The sequence below is a fragment of the Bacillus rossius genome, chromosome 5 (genome assembly GCF_032445375.1).
Source record: "Bacillus rossius redtenbacheri isolate Brsri chromosome 5, Brsri_v3, whole genome shotgun sequence".
NCBI classification, from domain to species: Eukaryota; Metazoa; Arthropoda; class Insecta; order Phasmatodea; family Bacillidae; genus Bacillus; species Bacillus rossius.
Window position 1 is genome coordinate 56,331,675 of NC_086333.1, and position 21,708 is coordinate 56,353,382.

The following is a 21,708-nucleotide window of genomic DNA, read 5'->3' on the forward strand; positions in this document are numbered from 1 at the left end:
CCTGAAAGTGGCACAGCCACAAGACTCTGAGCTATGGCTCATTATAGGCTGGTTAGAGAATGATACAGGATGTTTATCATGGTATAAGGCATCCATTGACCGAAGGGCCATGAAAGCTTATTGGGCACAATGGGATTCCTTAACGAAGGTGGATGGGTTACTGAAGAGGACGCGAGAGAGTTTAAAAGGGAAAGTGGTTACCATGCTGCTAATCCTCTCGACGTATTAGTACCCGAAGTGGTGAAAAAAATGCAGAATGGGACCTCGAGTGGCCATCTCGGATAAAATAAAACTCTAGCCAAGATTCTTCAGTGCTACCACTGGTTGATATGCCATAAATATGTAGAAGCTTGGTGTAAACAATGTGTCACATGTTTAGGCAGAAAAGAGCCACAGTAGTACCTATCATAATCGTGGAAAAATTAGATACTAAATTGTTGCAGCCCCATTTAAGAGGGTAGCTATTGACACATTGTAGGGACATTTCCTAAGACCGACGGAGCTGCATTCAGACCAAGGACATACTCTATGAATCAACCTTATCACAGTATGTGTGTCGGTTACTGGGGATAAAGAAGACATCTCAGTCTGATGGCATGTTGGAAAGATTCAACAAGAATTTCGAGGAACACCTTGCCATGTCTGGCCACCAACAATTTTGTAATCAATGTATTCCATTATTTCTGATAGCAAATAGGGCTGCCATTCACGACTCAACTGGACAGACTCCTGCCAATATTGTGTTTTGGAAAGAAATTGAGGTTACACTGTCACATCAAGTTCAGTCATCCTTGTAAAAATCCAGATAGCACAACTTACTATGTCTATCATCTGGAGAAGCACATGGCACTCATACATGATGAGGCTTGTAAAAACCCTCGATTGGCTATGAACCGAAAGAAGTCAAGGTACTACCTAATGGTTAACAAGAACAGAATTCAGGAAGGGGAGTTGGTGTGGCTATACAACTAACAACGAAGAAAAGGCAGGTGCTCTAAACTTAAATCTGCTTGGGAAGGCCCATATAAAGTGTTGAAAGGACTAAATTACGTGGTCTACCACATTCGGAGAGGGAAGGGAGGGTGAATGAAAGATGTAAATTTTGACCGATAGAGGGAACAAGCCAGAAGAGATGTGTTACCTGTTTGGGATCAATATTTTTAAGGCGGTAGCAGTGTTGTGTTGCTGTTAGAGACAAGACCGGCTCGGAACGTCACCCTGTGGGATCTCTGGGAAACCCCTTCTTTCTCTCTCTCACTCCTCGTGTGGGCGCAGTGCAAGTAATACGACAGTCCATTAACATGACTGTGACGTAGTCCGGGCCTGCGGCCCCTTTGAGCCCGATATGCCAACGCCCCAAACACCACCATCTCCGTTCGAACCTCCCGCTTGTGCGTGCGTGCGTTGGTAGCCCAGCAAGAGGGCGCTGTAGAAGCAGTGCGACGGCCCTAATTATGTACCTAATTAATTATTGTAACCTTTTATTTTCTAGCCCCAGTGTTTTTATGTTCAAGCCAACGTGCTCTTTTACTTAATTTAATAATATATTCTAGTTTTACAGACGTTGCGCGGACGAATCCGCACGGACCGGAACTTGACCTCAGTTGTGATTATTTTAAGTCTCACGTTAAATAATTACAGAAGTGTTAATGGTTTTTAATTAAGAGTATTGTGTTTTGTAATTAAATGATGTGTTTGTAATTATGTTCACTTTCGCCGGAGCACGGGATTATTAACTAACGTAACGGTTTTTGTACGGCGGAAGTGCGCCATTGCGAGGGTAGTGTAGCCAGTTCCTCTTCAACAGCCATCGAGAGTAGACGCGTCGGCACCCCGGGGGCCGCAATCTTTGTGCATCTGATAAAGTTTTTCTGTTTTATAATTTGTTCCTAAATAATTTCAATCTCTAGCCCTCAGGGCCGCTCTCGGTCGGTGGGACGTTTAATTAAATATTTATATCACTCGTTACGAACTTCTTTGTCGCAGTTCACAGGAGACTCGTGGCGCATGGCCACATGGTTGGCCCATGCTTCACCTAAGCTGATCCGTGCCCAGGCCTTTTACTGTTTTAATGGAGAACGTGTAGGGAGGCGTGAGTTATGGTATTAAACCTAAATTTTAACTGAGTCGTGAGTTATATTTTACGTAAGGAGAATCCAACCTTTGTACGAGTGTGGCGTGCCCGACGCCTAGAGCGGGCCAGGTTTGGTGTAGATCGACATAAGCGAATCAATAGGGCTGGTAACTCGTCCCACATGGGTCACGTCACGCCCTGAGAGAGAGGATCGGCCGGGGTCTACGTGCCCATTTCACGTGGTGGCGCCCATATAAACATCTTTCCCCGTGAAGCAGTGGAGAAGATAGCCCTCAACTGCTATCCCCTTCACCTCTCCCAGCACTTTCCCACTGAGCCTGGGAGATTCTCTGTCCCTCTCGAGTGTTTGGTACGTTCCCAGAGCCCCGTCTATATGAAGTGGCATAACTAGCAGGCCATTGTTCTCGTAGTTTCTAATGTTAAGTCGAATCTGATGACATAACACTTCGAAGGACTACGAGACCTTTCCAAAGCGGGACTGTGAGATGTATAAATGGGGAGGATGACCTGCGAGGGCAGTGAAGTAAAGAGGGTGAGTGACCCTTTGGCCAGCGATAGCGAGTAATAAGTTAAGGGCTTCATGTGCAAAGATCGAAGCATCAGGGACTGAAACATTGGGAATGGTGTAGTGTGCACAGTGAACGTGTGAGCAGTGCGAAGCAGTGTTTTGGGATTGAGGTGTGTGATTACAGTAGAGAGAGCCACTGCCGCGCTGAGCTCCAATGAGGAAAGTAAAAAGTGAAATTATAAAGGTGTGATTAATTTGTGTACAGACATTTAAATTATTCTGATTTAATTGTGTAAATATTAGCTAAAAAATAAAACTACAATCAATTAATTGGGCTATCATTAATGGACCTGTAATTACCTCTCGCAACAATATGATTTCCAACATTAACACAGCCAAGGCGAAACCTAATTTTTAATAAGTATAATTGAGAAAAGAAATAAAAATTAAAAATATGTGATGTTATAAAAATTTTTCTTAATTTTTGGCTGGGTTTTCTACATTACAATTATTATTATTACTATTATTATTATTTTAATAGTAAAATGTGTAGAACTTTACTGACCTCAAAACTGTGGGCAGTTGTCATTGTCAGGATCACAAGCAGTGCTGCTAAAATAGTAACACAAAAGTTGTCATTGGAGTGTTAAAATTAGAAAACATCAAACAAGAAGAGACCTCTGATATCATAATGAAGAGTTGGGCAGTTAGGTCTATGTACTATTTTGGAAATGAATTACTTAAAACCAACAAAAATATAATAACTGGAGACAAGAAATGAAGTTTTTATTTTTAGTCCAATTGCATTTTTAAAACAAAGGATTTCAGTGTTTTTGTTTTTTATTTTATATACTTACTCCATTAAAATAGAGGTAAAAGTTATAAGCTGCATTTTCACGATAAATTTTTTTGTAATAGATTGGTTTAAAACAGATACATTCAGAATAATAAACATAAATTAGTGAGCATTTTGGTTTAAAATAGAATCAATGAGATACACAATAAAATAATTAAACTAATTTTTCTAATACACGCACTTTGGTACAATTTGTTTTCTCTCGAAATCACAACATTCCTTGAATTTCAAACATTAAAAGATTAATTTTTTTTATGATTTGAATTATGTTTTGGTTAAATGCTAAATCATTCCATGATATAACTTAACAGATACATTCAGAATAATAAACATAAATTAGTGAGCATTTTGGTTTAAAATAGAATCAATGAGATACACAATAAAATAATTAAACTAATTTTTCTAATACACACACTTTGGTACAATTTGTTTTCTCTCGAAATCACAACATTCCTTGAATTTCAAACATTAAAAGATTAATTTTTTTTATGATTTGAATTATGTTTTGGTTAAATGCTAATTCATTCCATGATATAACTTGTATATAGGTTCTATGTGGTATTGCATAATAAAGATTGTAGAATTTTGCGGTCATAGTCTAGAGTTGCTTGGCTTCTGGGTTGTAGCCGCTTCGAAGGCGGAGATATCACTAATGTTTAAGTCGCCATTTATCATGGAGTAATTACCTATTGAAGCTAAGCAACTCCTATTAACTTACATTTTGGTGTTATGCTGTCTTTTGACATGTTTTTTGCTGTTATTTCAGTTTTATCGCAATTTACCATGTATTCTTGTCCCAAATAATTACAGACGAAGAGAAAACATTGAGATATAACTTTGGTAGTTTATTTCGTGACTCACAATGACATATCAAGTGAAGCAATGAAACTAGAAACTTTAGCATGAATTAAATTTGAAATGGCTTGGTGCCTTTTATGAATAAAGTGTTTATGTTCAATGCCAGCATTAAGTGACTAGCTTTGTTAATGGAACTGATGGCTGTGCATAGCCATTGTAAGGCGAGGCAGAATGCTCCAGATTTCGGTTTTGGTAGTGGCAGGGCATACTGATGGCTTCAAAGTACGACTGAGAAAGAAACATAATGCATATAGTAACATCTACTGAGAGGTTTCAGAGTAAGCACATACAAATTTCTCAAGCCAAGTCCTGTGGTGTAAAATCAAATAATGTGCACATTAACCTAATTATGTAAGCTGATTACCAGTTTCAATTATAAAATGTATTTTTTTATTTTTAAGTATGCTTGGCACCGTTATTGCTGTTCTTAGGAAAATAAGCAACAACAATGACTGCAATACAAACATTGAAAACTATTTCAAAAGGGTACTCATTAATGTTCCTGGGCTGGTGCATTAAAGTTTTACGTTTCTGTAATATGTAAGCAGGTAATTTGTAAAAATACTATGTGTGGTGTGATTGACTACGTAGTTTAGGGTGCAGGAACAAGCTAGTGTGTTGTAAAGGTAGGTGCTGTTCCAACTTCTAATGTATAGAATCAAGAGTAGGGTATGTGCATGTAGTGATGAAGATTTTGTGTTTGTAGTGTGGGTTGAGGATGGCTATGCATCTACTGAAACATTTATAATAAATATTTAACAGGAGAATATAAACATTTCTGTTCTGGACCACAGAAGACACTCAATTCCAAACAAAACTTTAAAACATACAAAATTTATTTATGTAAAAACTTCTAAACACATAATGATTCCGCACATATACAAACGTGTACAATATACATACATGTGAAAATACACAGACAAAGAAATTGAACATTCTGATGGGAAGGCAGGTAGTGACCAAGTAACCAAAAATAAAAAGAGCTTGTTTCATCCGTTCTGTTGGGTAACCGTCTCTTCCAGCGACAGATCCTTCAGCAGTGCTTCCAGGTCCATCCATTCCACAATCACAGGCGCCACTTTCCCGGCAATGGGGAACTCTTCCTGGAAAGTATTGTCCCTGTTAGAGCGAGAGTGGACAGGAGCAATGCAATTCTGGACTGAACATCTTAAAAAAGTCACATTGAAAACTCATTCCAAGTTGCTTTATGAAATCATTATTACAGGTTTTGTGTTGAAAGACACATGTGCCATATATACATGCGAACCCAAGAGCTACTTTGTTAACGTTGACTGGTTTCATTTCACTCTTTAAGTGGTTTAAGATTGCTTGATTAGCTTGGCTACATCTTCTATTCGCCAACTGAATCACCTGCTCCCTTTACCCCACCACGTGCATAAGTTCACTCCTCCATTCCCGTAGTTTCACCCCTTTATCACCTCTGATGGTCTCCACGTTGATGAGACGTTGAGACTTGATCCTCACTGAACCGTGCCAGTCGTTACTTTACTTAGAACTGGATCTTCCTCGAAAGAACAAAGGAAGCTCAAGGTAATTAGCAGCACTCGCTCAGGCAAGGGTGCAAATCTGTAGGATTCTCAAGGAAGGGCCCGCGGAAAATTTACAGAGAAGGGAGGGGTGAGGGGCAGCGCTGCCCGAAAGTTGTGCACATGGGATTAACTGACAGAAGTACGGTACTCTCTGTACAGGATGCTTGTCTGTTGTATACTGCCCATATTTGTGCCTATACACATGCAATAAGCAGAAAACTTTATAATATACAGTAAGTTTCCCATAAAAAAGTTTAAAGTTTAAGTTTATCCACCCTGTTATTTTGCAAGAGCAAGCTGGACCCCTCAATATAAATTCAGCCTCCACCATCCCCCAAGCTGGCATAGTTCAAACACAACTTATGCCATTTTATAGTGTGTATGACCTACTATGCACTATACCACCATCTGAAAATAAAAATACTTTTATAATCTGGGTGATGGCACACAGGAATAGGACACTACCTCCACTCCAAATTACTATCACTGGGGAATTCCCGTGACTTTTCCATAATTTCAAGTGAGTTCCCTCCACTTTCCTTGTCCAATTCCAATTTTCCTGACTTTTCCTCGACTTCCCAGCACATAGACAGCGTGTTGACTGTACTTATATTTCTACTGGTTTTGAAGTGTGGGCCGCACGCATTACTCTTGAGGGCCACTCACCACTCACCAGTGAGCAGTAGGGCATCGCCGGAGGAGGCGGGCACTTCCGGCTGTCCAGGAAGTTCATGAGGTCTTTGTAGTTCAGCTCGCCCGCCTCGTTCCTGTCTATCCTGGACAGGAAGAGAGCACTCTGTACCTTCTTTACTCAAGTCAATGCGTTGTTTAGTTTTCCTGGCTTTGCTTCGTTCAACGGGCTATTTCTGGAAGTTATGCCATGATTAGAGACAAGATTTTATGGTTTTATTTTTAGGCCAGTTTCATTTTTAAAACACGAGATTTCAGTGTTAATGTTTTTTATTATTTATGAAATCTGTTTATTCATAAAGATAGCACCATTTTCAACAAATAAGACATTTACTTAATCAAAGATACTTACTTTACTGAAACAGTGTCATTTTGATGCATGATGCACTTTTACAATATAATAATTGGTAATAAGCATCTCAAACTATTAAAAATCATACAAATAAATCAGCAAGTATATGTGCATTTAACCAGTTGCAATTAAAAAACATACAAAAAAATACAAATTTTTCCAATCTATTAAGTGCGTACGTACATTTTTGTACTAATTCCATGCTAAATAATTTACATTCATTGAATTACATTTTTGTAATCAGGGCCCTATTTCATAAACACAGTAATAATATCAGTTCCTAAATAGTAGTGAAATAAAAAGTAGCTATTAGTGTATAAATTTGTGTTTCATAAACAAAGTTGAAGGACTGCTAAAATATTTCACTAATTTTATTAGTTTAATAGTCAGCTGATGTTGGTGGGTGATATTTTGATGTTTACATTTTTGAACATTGTGTAAAAATGGCTAAAAGAGAACTTAAAAACAGGAAATATGAAAAAATTTCGAGAATAGAGATGTTCTGTTTGGTGCATTTGCTGGCACTTTAACAAAAGATGTGAAGAAGTTATGTTAGACAGAAATTCGTGATTATGTAGTAGCAATCGGTTTAGTCACAAACGACAAAGACTAAGCCAATTGCCCTCTAGACAGTAGCTTTTTAGAAACATTGTGCATGTCTGCTATGCAGTGGTATTGCACACCACTACCAAGCCAGTGTAGTGCTATTTGCAGTGGTTGCTTAGGTTAAAGTGCCTGGTTCCGTGCTGTTGGATGGAATAAAAAAGGTTCAATCCTTGTGAGCACATAATTAAAAACACCACGTGTTAACCTAAAAAGTTCATTGTACTCATATGTTTCCTCTAACAACGTTTAGGTTTTCCTTTCTTGAAAATGTCTCGGACGTCTTACTATTACATCATCATCATCTTCACTTCCACTAGAATCTGAGGATTCCATTTTCTTTGTTAAATTTTTGTACTACACAAACAGATACCACTGCTGTTCTCTAAAAATTGATGACTCTTAAAATGATTTATTATAAAGCTAAGATTGATAAATTTCAGTGCTAATAATCAGTGCAATATATTTGTGTTTGAAGTTTATGAAACACTCTTGATTTTGAACTCATTTTATTACTCATTATTAGGAGTCCTACACTACTAGCTACTTTTTTACACTACTAGTTTTATGAAACAAAACTTATAATTAGCAGCTACTTCTATGACTCCTGGGCCCTATTTCATAAAACTTATTAGTCTCATAATTAGGAGTCAGGAGTCATAGATGTAGCTGCTAATTATAAGTTTGGTTTCATAAAACTAGTAGTGTAAAAAAGTAGCTAGTAGTGTAGGACTCCTAATAATCAGTGATAAAATGAGTTCAAAATCAAGAGTGTTTCATAAACTTCAAACACAAATATATTGCACTGATTATTAGCACTGAAATTTATCAATCTTGGCTTTATAATAAATCATTTTAAGAGTCATCAATTTTTAGAGAACAGCAGTGGTATCTGTTTGTGAAGTACAAAAATTTAACAATGAAAATGGAATCCTCAGATTCTAGTGGAAGTGAAGATGATGTAATAGTAAGACGACCGAGACATTTTCAAGAAAGGAAAACCTAAACGTTGTTAGAGGAAACATATGAGTACAATGAACGTTTTAGGTTAACACGTGGTGTTTTTAATTATGTGCTCACAAGGATTGAACCTTTTTTATTCCATCCAACTGCACGGAACCAGGCACTTTCATCTAAGCAACCACTGCAAATAGCACTACACTGGCTTGGTAGTGGTGTGCAATACCACTGCATAGCAGACATGCACAATGTTTCTAAAAAGCTACTGTCTGTAGGTCAATTGGCTTAGTCTTTGTCGTTTGTGACTAAACCGATTGCTACTACATAATCACGAATTTCTGTTAACATAACTTCTTCACATCTTTTGTTAAAGTGCCAGAAAATGCACCAAACAGAACATCTCTATTCTCGAAATTTTTTCATATTTCCTGTTTTTAAGTTCTCTTTTAGCCATTTTTACACAATGTTCAAAAATGTGAACATCAAAATATCACCCACCATCAGCTGACTATTAAACTAATAAAATTAGTGAACTATTTTAGCAGTCCTTCAACTTTGTTTATGAAACACAAATTTCTACACTAATAGCTACTTTTTATTTCACTACTATTTAGGAACTAATATTATTACTGTGTTTATGAAATAGGGCCCTGACTCCTAATTATGATACTAATAAGTTTTATGAAATAGGGCCCTGAGTTGATTTATGAGTAAATATGATAATTAATTTGATTATTTTTTTTTCCATTTTGGTGCTTTGTGATCTATTAACTTACATTTCGGTGTTACATGGTGTATCTACATGTGTTTCAGTGTTATTTTGGTTTTATCGCAATTCAACATACAATATTGTTCCTAGTCATGCTAGATATCTTGCGTTTGCAGTTTAGTGGCCAATTTTGTAACCACACATCTATCAGACATTATTCGCGAGTTGTGAAATACCTGGTAAGTGGTAATAATCATAAACACTTGTGAAACATTTTACCAATATTATATTACACTTAGTAAATATTTGTTACAAATATTTATGAGAGGAGAGTTATCATATTAAATAGAGATATATAGTCCTTAATAAATAGCAATGAGGAAAATATGGGAAGAAAAAAAATATCTGCTTGGCATGTGAGACCAAAGAGGTTAAGGCTCTGTTTGTTAGTTAATTTTTACGACATCGCTTTCATCTAAGGTCTATTCCTGTAGAATTTTCAGTCTTTTTTTCTTCTTTTTTTTTCCCCTTTTGTTGTTTGGTCACAAATTTTGTCACCACAAGATTACTTAACACTATTTGCGAACTCTAGAATTTAATGAAAGTGTTGTAACCCTTCTTCCTACTTAATTGGAAGAGGGGTTGCGTCCCCGACTCACTCTGGGCGCGAAGGGAAAAAATAAATATTAAAACCAGGCATAAAAAGCTAAACAATATAAATTCCCCACACCACTGCCCAGGGGTCAGGCCAAAAAATTCAAAGGATATAATAGCAGAGTAACCATTAAACAAACAAGAGGCAAGACTTTGGACGTATGTTATTAAAAAATAGAAATTTGCAAAAATAATTTTTACTATACATAACCATACAAGCTTAGTTACAAAAGCTGACGTTAATAATGGCAGCATCTTATCCCCATTTGCGATACTAACAATAACCTTTAAAAAATCGTAAAAATATAAATACTGATAACAACAAGTATAAAAATATATAAGGACGTGAGGCGTGGCCACTATAAAATATCAAAATTTACTGACTGCCCTAATACCAAAAAATCAAACAAGACAATCAATACAAATATATAAAAAATCTACAAAAATAATACTGAAGTACAAACAAATTATTTAAATAAAGTTCTTAAACTCTCAATCAACGGTTTAGTCTTTCTTCAGATGTTCGTTGCTAAAGACTTGCCAAAAAAACAAAGTTAATATCCTAGGCGTGCGCTGGCTTCCTGACCTTCCTCACCAACTCCAGAGTCTAATGCCACGCCGGGCCATAGGTACGAATTCACAAAGGCGTGAACGATGACCAAAAAAAAATTATCTTATTTTTAAGGGAAATGTAGCAAAAACTCTTCACGTAACATAACCATGTTACCACAGAAGTATTTATCATCAGCTTCAAACAAAGTCTTACTTCTTTATTAACTTGCCAATGATTTTATAAAAACGTAGAATGGCCGCACCAACCAACATCAGGCTGCGCATGTAGTCCAATACCGATCGCATACATTTAATAATACTGCACAAGCTGATATATTAGCCAAATGCCAACTTTACGTATGCAAATTCCGAAGACAAAGTCTCAAAAACAAATTGCAAAATGTTCGTTTCTTCCAAACTTATACTTTTATGGCAACTACAGGCAAACGGGCGACCTTATTAAAAAATCCCACACTGGAACAACGTGTGAAACAAATGGGCCTCTTCACCAAACAGGCTAATAAAAGTTCCGTCCAAATAAAATTTAGTATGGGAAAATACACAGTTCACTAGGTTTGCCAAAAACCAGTGCAGCACCACGAGGGTAAAAATCAAAATCGCGGCCTCTCTTTACCTTGATTTCTTCTGTATCACAGGGCAATCCATTTGCCCTGTCACCCAGCGTGGAGCCTCCATCCCAATATTCTTCGTCGCCCGTTGCCGTCCGGCACACCAGTCCGCGCCGTCACATGGCTCTCTCCTCGACGGTCGCTCGGCACGCACTCCCTCGCCGGCCCAGCTGATTTTTTCTTCCCGGCAAGCCGAATGTCTGACGTCATCAGCCAACCGCCGGGCGCTCACCAAGTGGTATTTACGTGAAACACAATCGATATTCTTAAACTCATAATCGATAGCTACCAAACGGCGTATAACTAATTAACAGAAACAAATATAATTAAAAAAAATTTACAGATAAATTAACATTAATTAAAAAAGGCGTAAAAATACGTGAAATAAAAAACCATATAAAACTAGAGACCAGCAACAAAAATAAATTACAAGTAAAAATGTGGCCCTGCCGGCCACAACCTCCGCCTTGAACAAAAAAAAAATTTAAACAGCAACCTTAAAAAACTAAAACGTCAAAAAAAAAACCTTGGACTTGGAGACAAAGTATTCTCAAAAACTTCTAATCCAACAAACCAGCCCAAACTCAAACAAACAAACCTGCAACAAGGAAAACTTGCCTCCAAAGCCTCAGTCAAAATTTCAACGCTCAAAAAAAAAAAAAAAAACAAGAGAAGGATTTTCCAACAAGTAACGGAAAAGACAAACTAAACTCACAAACCGAACAAACGGGATCTAAGTATGCCAAAACAAAACAAACAAGCTCCAAAGTCAAGACCGAAACGTATTAGACAAAACCTTCTCTCTCAAAATTATCAATAACTAAAGGTTGCAAACTAAAGCAAAGAACTATAAAAACTATAACCTCACAGGAAAAAAATCAAAACCATCACTGGAAATCTAAAAGACCACTAAAATTCCTGGTGCTGATCCTGCTCCCGCAGCTTGCAAATTAGCGTAAACCTGTTCTTTGGGAAGTTTATAAATCCAAGAAACTGCCATTATTAAAAAAATCAAAAAAGTCAGCAAAATCGCAAAAGTCCAAAGTCTCTGCCAAGCAGAGTGGCGCAGGTTGTAACCCTTCTTCCTACTTAATTGGAAGAGGGGTTGCGTCCCCGACTCACTCTGGGCGCGAAGGGAAAAAATAAATATTAAAACCAGGCATAAAAAGCTAAACAATATAAATTCCCCACACCACTGCCCAGGGGTCAGGCCAAAAAATTCAAAGGATATAATAGCAGAGTAACCATTAAACAAACAAGAGGCAAGACTTTGGACGTATGTTATTAAAAAATAGAAATTTGCAAAAATAATTTTTACTATACATAACCATACAAGCTTAGTTACAAAAGCTGACGTTAATAATGGCAGCATCTTATCCCCATTTGCGATACTAACAATAACCTTTAAAAAATCGTAAAAATATAAATACTGATAACAACAAGTATAAAAATATATAAGGGCGTGAGGCGTGGCCACTATAAAATATCAAAATTTACTGACTGCCCTAATACCAAAAAATCAAACAAGACAATCAATACAAATATATAAAAAATCTACAAAAATAATACTGAAGTACAAACAAATTATTTAAATAAAGTTCTTAAACTCTCAATCAACGGTTTAGTCTTTCTTCAGATGTTCGTTGCTAAAGACTTGCCAAAAAAACAAAGTTAATATCCTAGGCGTGCGCTGGCTTCCTGACCTTCCTCACCAACTCCAGAGTCTAATGCCACGCCGGGCCATAGGTACGAATTCACAAAGGCGTGAACGATGACCAAAAAAAAATTATCTTATTTTTAAGGGAAATGTAGCAAAAACTCTTCACGTAACATAACCATGTTACCACAGAAGTATTTATCATCAGCTTCAAACAAAGTCTTACTTCTTTATTAACTTGCCAATGATTTTATAAAAACGTAGAATGGCCGCACCAACCAACATCAGGCTGCGCATGTAGTCCAATACCGATCGCATACATTTAATAATACTGCACAAGCTGATATATTAGCCAAATGCCAACTTTACGTATGCAAATTCCGAAGACAAAGTCTCAAAAACAAATTGCAAAATGTTCGTTTCTTCCAAACTTATACTTTTATGGCAACTACAGGCAAACGGGCGACCTTATTAAAAAATCCCACACTGGAACAACGTGTGAAACAAATGGGCCTCTTCACCAAACAGGCTAATAAAAGTTCCGTCCAAATAAAATTTAGTATGGGAAAATACACAGTTCACTAGGTTTGCCAAAAACCAGTGCAGCACCACGAGGGTAAAAATCAAAATCGCGGCCTCTCTTTACCTTGATTTCTTCTGTATCACAGGGCAATCCATTTGCCCTGTCACCCAGCGTGGAGCCTCCATCCCAATATTCTTCGTCGCCCGTTGCCGTCCGGCACACCAGTCCGCGCCGTCACATGGCTCTCTCCTCGACGGTCGCTCGGCACGCACTCCCTCGCCGGCCCAGCTGATTTTTTCTTCCCGGCAAGCCGAATGTCTGACGTCATCAGCCAACCGCCGGGCGCTCACCAAGTGGTATTTACGTGAAACACAATCGATATTCTTAAACTCATAATCGATAGCTACCAAACGGCGTATAACTAATTAACAGAAACAAATATAATTAAAAAAAATTTACAGATAAATTAACATTAATTAAAAAAGGCGTAAAAATACGTGAAATAAAAAACCATATAAAACTAGAGACCAGCAACAAAAATAAATTACAAGTAAAAATGTGGCCCTGCCGGCCACAGTGTTCATAACTATGAATACTTCCATGATACATTTGCTGCTATTACGTAGACAACAATTTGTAAATATAAAAAGGACAAAATTAGCCATGAAGCACAAAATTCCAGAGAGCTCTCTTGATAAGTTTTATAGGAAGAGCCCTGAAATATTAGTAATGACTAGATTGTATGGATAATTGCAATAAAACAAACCAAAATAACACCAAAAGCAAGTAAAACACAGCATAACACCGAAATGCAAGTTAGTATGGATCATAAAAATTTAATTAATTATTTTTAATTGTTCTGAATTTATCTGTTTAAGACCAATTTATTACAAATTATTTTATTGTAAGATTGCAGCATATAAATTGTATCACTGTTTTTGGTGGAATAAGTATTACAAAACAGCTTTCATAAAAATATATTAAACAATAACACCGATTCCTATGTTTTGAAATGAAATTGGGCTGAAATTTAAAACCATAAAATCTTGTCTTTAGTAATGACAAGAAAATAAAATAACCAATGTGGTTTCAATTCCTTTCTACTGTGATAGAATCTCCAGCCTTAATAGCATTTTTTAATTATTGTTATATATACTTTTGAGGGTTCCCTTGCTATCTTAAAGGAGGAAAGTTGGCACTTCATGTTCCACTGCTGGTTTCATTAATTCATTCAAAATGCCACCAGCAGACATTTCACAACAAGGTGGCAATTGTCCAGAACATACTAGATGGCTAAGCACATACATTAAGACATCATGTTGATGTGATATCTCTACAGCACAAACTGAGAAATAAAATCACTGAATCCATACCATTTTAAGATTACAACATTTTTTGACACATTCTCAAAATTAGAATATTAATCAAAAACAGTTTTAAGTATTATCATCGCACTCCAACAGTAACTCACTGCTCAAGTAGAGCCACAAATCACATTCTTTCCAGAAAGTAATCTTTCCAGAAAGTAATCATGCTAGAATAGTAAACAAATAAATGATCATGAAAATTTTTAGAACGTATCTCGTACATAATGCAAGCGCAGTGTTTTAATTTATCAGTCGGCACTTGCAAGTTATTCAGACAGTAACTCTCCTTTATTTTAAATCTACTTACTTTAATCGCATATGATTGCCAACTATGTATTCTGATATGTCTTATGTAATATATGACTAAGAAATAATTCAAGCTTCTCATCACAGAGAGATAATATGCCGGAATATAGGAAATAAATCCATTCATAATTATAAAAAAATTAAATTTTTAATCAAATGTGGTACACGTCCGTCAAACATATTAATTAAATACTGCATGCTTTGCCAGTCTTTTTTAAAGTATATTTTTTTTTCGCTCTCTTAAGCACCACAGTGAGCAGAGTCTGAACACTACACCATACACGAACCACGGAGTGGGTGTCCGATATAAATTGTGAAGTTACTCTAGTTAGCCGTATGTAAGTGCATGTCTTTTTTTTGCAAAAAAAAAAATCAGATTGCTCACTAGACTGCAGCAAAATATGCACGTGCCTCATTCGGCCTGGCCATTCAGGATACGTTAGCTTCCGCACTGGATGCTGACAGTAGACGTGTACATACTTGAAATGAACCCAGCCAACCACGAAACACAGACAATGCCAACAAAATTTTAACACACAGCTGGTCTGGATAGCTTTACACATAAAAACACACGGACCTAGCAATTTAAAAAAAAAAAAACAGTAGCTGTATAAAGGCCAATACTATAAGTACGTATGTTAAATAGCTTGACAGGAACTCTAAGGAAGAATCATAGGAATGCGATCATGAAATGAGTAATGTCTAACGCAGCAGTTCCCAAACGGTGGGTCGCGACCCACTAGTGGGTCACTGAAGGGTTACAGGTGGGTCGCAACTAGGTCCTAAAACTATCAGAAACCATCGAATAAACCATAAGAAAAGATAAGAAAAATCGAAACAAACTGAATTGTGTGCTAACACGTATCTACTGTTAAATAAATAACTGTTTTGCTACAAGTGTTTATATTTTGGCAACCATTTTCAAATCAGAACACAAACTGTTTATCAATAATCAATCGGTATCTTAAAAAAAATCATATATATATACACATGCAATATTTTGCGGTAAATTATACACACATAAGGAAGGGATACGATACAAATAAGATTTTTTTACTCCACCATGGACCGATAGACCATGGAGATATTCCGATAAGGAAAGGTGGGTCGCCAGCTGAAAAAGTTTGGGAACCACTGGTCTAACGTAATGTTGAAAAAATAATGTGAATTACACTTCAGGTAGGGATTAGCATTTTTAATTATTTATAGCCAAAAAAAAATTGTTTTTGCCGTCCAGATGGGACTCCAGCTGTGAACACGGCAAGGACTGCACAGCCGACGAACGGCGCTCTCACTTGTCCAGTACGGCGCAGAGTAGCTGCTTGTCGACAGGCAGCCGCGCGGCCCGGCACAGGCCGTACACGGTCGCGCGCGGCAGGAAGCCCGAGCGGCAGGCGTCCGCGTACCGCAGGTTCTCCTGCAGCCGGTCCAGGTCCTTGAAGAGGAACTTCTCCATGTGCGTGTGGACGAACGACCTGTCGCGACAGGGGCGGCGGGCGGTGTCACAAGAGGTCCCCTGGAGCCTTTGAATATATATATACTGTATAGAAGTCGCCAGCCCAGGTTAAAATTTCTAATACGGTTTTGAGGTTTTGAGGTAGTTGGTTAATTCACCGCCGCAATCGCCACCATCTCTGGGGCATCGACTTGTGGTGATCCCTGGCGGACAAGTGTCGAACTCTTCAAACACCCCTTCCCCACCCTCCCGTCGAACGACCCTCGAGCTGCAGTGAATGATCGGTTGGGTGCGGGGGGGGGGGGGGGGGAATGGACAGCGGGCGACAGTGCTGAACTCTAACGTGCAAATAACAACCTAAGATGATACAGGGCGTTACGGCAGCGCCCTGCAGCGGTGTGAAGTTCCCAAGATGCTCATCATACGCTTCTGAAAAACGTAGAGTAAATCCTATCCACTCGCGACTTCTATACAGTATATATATTCAAAGCCGGAGCGGACCCAGCGTTCCAGCATACTCAGGGAGCACTGGACCGGCACTCTCAGTTCTCCAACTGCTTCCGAGAACACTGGCGGATCCAGAGGGAAGGAGCCATAGAAGCGTGTCCCTTCCCCCCCCCCCCCCCCCCCCGAGTAATTTTTAAATTTCTCCTAATTCCTTATCGTAGTTTACCAAACTTACTTAAAAGTATTATTTTGCTACGGTGTTATAGATAGGAGGACATTTTTGAACCACAAATAAAATGCAATAAATATTTCAGTTCCAAATGTGCTTAAATTGTATTACAATCCCCTGATCTTTATTCTGGATCCACCCTTGTCCCAAAATCACTCTGGGCAAACGCTGGAACCATTCCTTACGAGGTAACAACCAACGTTCCTGAACTGCCCTGTTAAATGGCACTATTTGTAATGACTTCATTCTCACCAATTCATAGAGAGAAAAAAGCAAATGTAAAAAAAATGCACTTCTAAGAATGGCATAAAAAACTATAGGTTTGCAAGTATCAAAAAATTATCTAGGTAAGTAAATAACTATAGTAAATAATTATTAATTTCCAATATATACACCAAATGGGATTTACTCATCAAACAATTTTATTGAAAAAAATGTAACATGTAAGTATGAAGCTAAGATGATTTATTGAGAATTTTAGGTTTTTTTGCTGCAACATTATCATCACATTGTTTTTATGTGTAAAAATCTGTGATTATTTATTTAAAATAATTATTAATACAATGCTTTTAATAATATAAACAATTATACAAACAAATCAACTTTTAAACTTAAAAAAGTTACAAATTAAGAAAATGCAATGCTAGTATTTTTTCTTTAATTTTATTTTACTTCTTTCTATTATGGTTTCAGTTTACTGTATTGTTAATTAATTTTATTGGCCTACTCTGAAGTTGTAGAAAATAATTACAGTTTGTTTAATTTAAATTTTAAAAATATTTGATATTCATAAATGATTTGAAATTCAGATAAAATTTAAATCATTAGGTCTATTAGAGAAGCCTACAAAATAAATCAGTAATATTTCACAGCTGTATCTTTATAATAGTCACGTGTACTTAATTTGACATCGGTAAAAAAACATTTACACAATTACAGGTAAAAGAGAATACTGAGAAAAACTCAAAATCACAATTTTTTTTGATAAATTATGTGCATTTAATTTCTTGTCATTGACTTATTAATATTATTTGAGAACTTTCTCTGTAAAATTAGGTATAGCACTCTTGCATTTTATGTTTTGTCACAAAATTTCTTACCAAATATTTAAGAAAGTTTATTTTATAGTGGTAAAAAGGAAGCCTGTGTGAACAATAATTTTCTGATTCTAAGCGAATATCAAATTGTACGTTTAAAATATTTGCAAAGTCTAATTGACTAGCGAATATTGTTCTCGGCGAAGCTGTATTACACTTTTTTATAAAATACAGGATTGAAATTTAAAAAAAAAAAATCATTAAATGTGTGTAATGTTTGAACTGATTAAGTGATTCAACAATTTGGCCCTATATATGCCATCATTCACTAAAAGATAAAATAACCATGCATAATATTAATATTGAACATTCATAAATGCAAACGGAGTACCACCATTCTATTTTTACAAGGCTTTGCATCACAATCGAAGCTTCAAATTGAATATTAAAAAAAGCTTCAATTGATTTGTTTAGTCAAAGCTTCGCACAGGTCTAGTAAAAGTTACCCAAGTGTTGATAACTTGCATGACTTTTAACAGATAGAAAAAATGTTTAGCAAATATCTAGTGAGAAAATGCAAGAGAAATATTAGAATTTTTCAAGAAAATCCATTTATTAACAGCACTTATCAGTGTTAGTGTGACAAAGCCTTAAGAGTAGCAATGGGTCAAATCCCAATTTTTTGGCATCCGAATCTCAAATTTGAATCTCAAAGAGTACCTACTTTGCATATACCCCTCAAATTCGAATCTAGGTCTCAAGGGTCCAAAATAAAATAAGGTACAAGAAATGAAAACATATCACCTATGCTGTTGAAACATTTAACCTTTCAAATGGTTTATTCATGAACTAAGTTTCCAGAATCAAAACACATTGTAATTTTATTTGTATGATTACATGTTAAAAGTACTATATCTTGGGGAACAGTAACAGGATAGGTATGAAGAAAAAATGTAACCAAGTAAACTTCTAATTTTATCAGTGTTGAATAATTTACATCATTTACAATATTATTTTTTTTTACACTCTTTATCCTCTAAAATTGATTCTTTTGAATACTAAGGATTTGGTGATATTTGGGGATTTGATTGGCCTATCCCTTCTTAAGAAGGCATGAATTTTTCAAAATTTTGGACTCCCCCCTCACACCTAAAACCCTTTGATCATCTGCCCTCCTGCCTATTCAAAACTCGACGCTGAGTCCGCCCCAGTCCTTGAAGGAGTTACAGTTTGAAAGCCGTATGCACCCGGCCCAATCTCACCTCAGTTCGTCTCTAGGGTGCTGCTCACGTGGCGTCTCCACCCTGTAGCGGCGGCCAACGGTCAATATCTCGTGGTCCGTGATCTGGTCGCACATGATCTTCTTCAGAGCTTCTCTGCGAGCACAGAACCATATTTCTGGGACGACCCACGACACACTCGCCCTCCAGTGAATCAACAACAGTAGAATCCTTTTAACGAGTTCCCGGTTAAGAATGTTTACTGTTAACAGGTTCAGATAAATTTATTCTTAACACATGAACACAAATGATTTGGTCCAACTATCTAGGACTGTTTTTGATTTGATGTAAGGAGGCTTTTCGTGTGGTATCGCCTCCGAGCGCAAGGCTCTGAGCTGATGTGCATTCTTCTCATACTCCGCAGGGAAACTATGTACTTCAAATAGTGACCAAAACATTTTAAGGTACAGAAATGAAGATAAACGTGCAATAAATACACCTATGCCAATTTAGTTGCCTTTACACTCCAAATAAATAGAGTTTAAAAAGATAAATGTTAGACCTAGGAAAAAGAATTATCATTTTTACTTCCACATATACTAAAAATATTTTCGTAAACATATGCCACTTCAATATCTTGGGCTCTTCTATAGCTTTGCACACCTTGTTTGCCCCCAACTAGTAAAGGCTTAATGGTTCTTGGGTTGTATATTAAAATTGCCAAGTCCCTTGAGAAAATTATTTTCAGTGTTTTGCTGGTTTTATTCCTACAATCACTGCAGTTTGGTGTGTTGTTAGCTAGCAATGACGAAATGTTTTTATATTTCTGTGATTGTTGAGGTGCTAATGCAGTGCTATTAAATAAAAAATAAAAAAACCAAGTTTAAGAACACACTTGTGCAACATACAAATTAATGAAATCACTTTTTTAAGTAACACAAAATAATATTCAAAAATCTTAACAAATACTTAAGAATAAAAGAAAATGGGTTATGATACAGTTAATCCCTTGTGTAAATATTACAAGTTTAAATAAGTTATCATGTTGTATTCTAAACAACAAAGTTTATTATTAAACCTAAGCTTTTTTAATGCATTTAGTACTTACTTAAATGTTGTGAAAGGAATAGTTCCACACGTAGCAGTTTCAGAATGAAGATAGCTGCTCACAAACTCCTTGTAGATGGGTCGCAAGGCTTCTTTCAACTTGCTGAGTATCAACTGAATGTTACTCTTTGGAAACTGCAAACCAGCACTTTGAATTATATGAAAGTACAATTCAATACAGTACAAACGATTTTGAAATTTCTCTGGAACAAAAACATAAATGTTGTTGATTTAAATGAGAAAAATTTTAAATTGTTAAAGTACAAAAACTTTTATACTAAGCACCTTCACATTGATCAGTTTTAGTGTTCGGAATGTACTCCAGTCTCAGTATTGCTTATGATAATTACGCATACTGTAGAAATAATAGAAAACTTTATAAAATATAAACATGTCAGTTAGTATCAGATACAAACTTATTTAAAAAAAAAATTATCTGGCACAGAAAAAATTAAGTAGCAAATCATTCTAACAATTCTAGATGGAATAATGGCAAAGAAAAATTAACAATTTACATACATACTTGAATGTCAGGATTCATAGCCACACTCCGATTGGAATCACCAGCAGAAAGAAAAATCACGAGCACCAGTAAATGAAATGTTTACAAAAAGTGTTAAGATGAAGCGCTGATAGTAACAGAGCTGGTACAACTGAACTGCGCGTTAGATAAAATAAAAAATGCTCTGCTCAAGAAAGTGATTTGTAAATATAACATGAAAATCAAACAGTAACTTTGTGACTGTGCTGGAATCAGCTACTAATTCACCCCGAGATCCATAAATTATTAGGCATATAGAAGAATGGACATTGAGGTCGCTGGAGATGCATATGGTGTGAATGAGTCAGACGAGTAGGAAACGAATGCATTGGTAAGTAAAAAAGGAGTACCCTAAGAAAACCCACTGGCTAATGACAATGTATGAAAAATTCAGGTTTAATCCCACCATGAATCAAAGCCAAATCACTAAGTGGGAAATGAGTAGTCCTGTGTTGTTTAAGGTTGAAAAACAATGTTTAAACTAAAAACTGGCTCCATATTAGGTTGATTATGCTTGGAAGTGGCATTCTTCATGCAACATAGGTATAACTACAGGGTCTACAGATCAAAAAGATAACAAAATGTCATAATAAAAAAACAACAAAATAAAAGGACTCGTCACGAAAGACACGAAAAAGGTCCTAAATAAGCAGCATCTGTGATGAAAGACAGTAAACATGAATTAACAGCAGCCTTTTGCTTCCTTGCATTTGTTTTATTTGATGCCTCACTTCAGTTTGTAGTTGCATCTATATAAATAAAAATGTAAATGTTCGTTTGTACAAATTAGCTTATCTCTTAA

At 36.5% G+C, this 21,708-nt stretch overlaps 1 protein-coding gene across 2 annotated transcripts in view; it reads right to left on the reverse strand.

Annotated features, from left to right (window-relative positions):
• Positions 1-5,122: 5,122 nt before the first annotated feature.
• The window catches only part of LOC134531820 (EF-hand domain-containing family member C2-like), a 40,478-nt gene continuing 23,892 nt past the window's right edge, over positions 5,123-21,708 (reverse strand). The window contains exons 10-14 of one of the 2 annotated variants that reach the window (XM_063367775.1): positions 20,367-20,500; positions 19,301-19,414; positions 16,165-16,344; positions 6,541-6,643; positions 5,123-5,420 (exon numbers count right to left, since the gene is read on the reverse strand). In XM_063367775.1, the coding sequence (XP_063223845.1) occupies positions 5,307-5,420; positions 6,541-6,643; positions 16,165-16,344; positions 19,301-19,414; positions 20,367-20,500 (645 nt within the window). In that variant the 3' untranslated portion in view covers positions 5,123-5,306. The remainder of the gene's footprint in view (positions 5,421-6,540; positions 6,644-16,164; positions 16,345-19,300; positions 19,415-20,366; positions 20,501-21,708) is intronic. The other variant, XM_063367776.1, reaches the window with a different exon arrangement.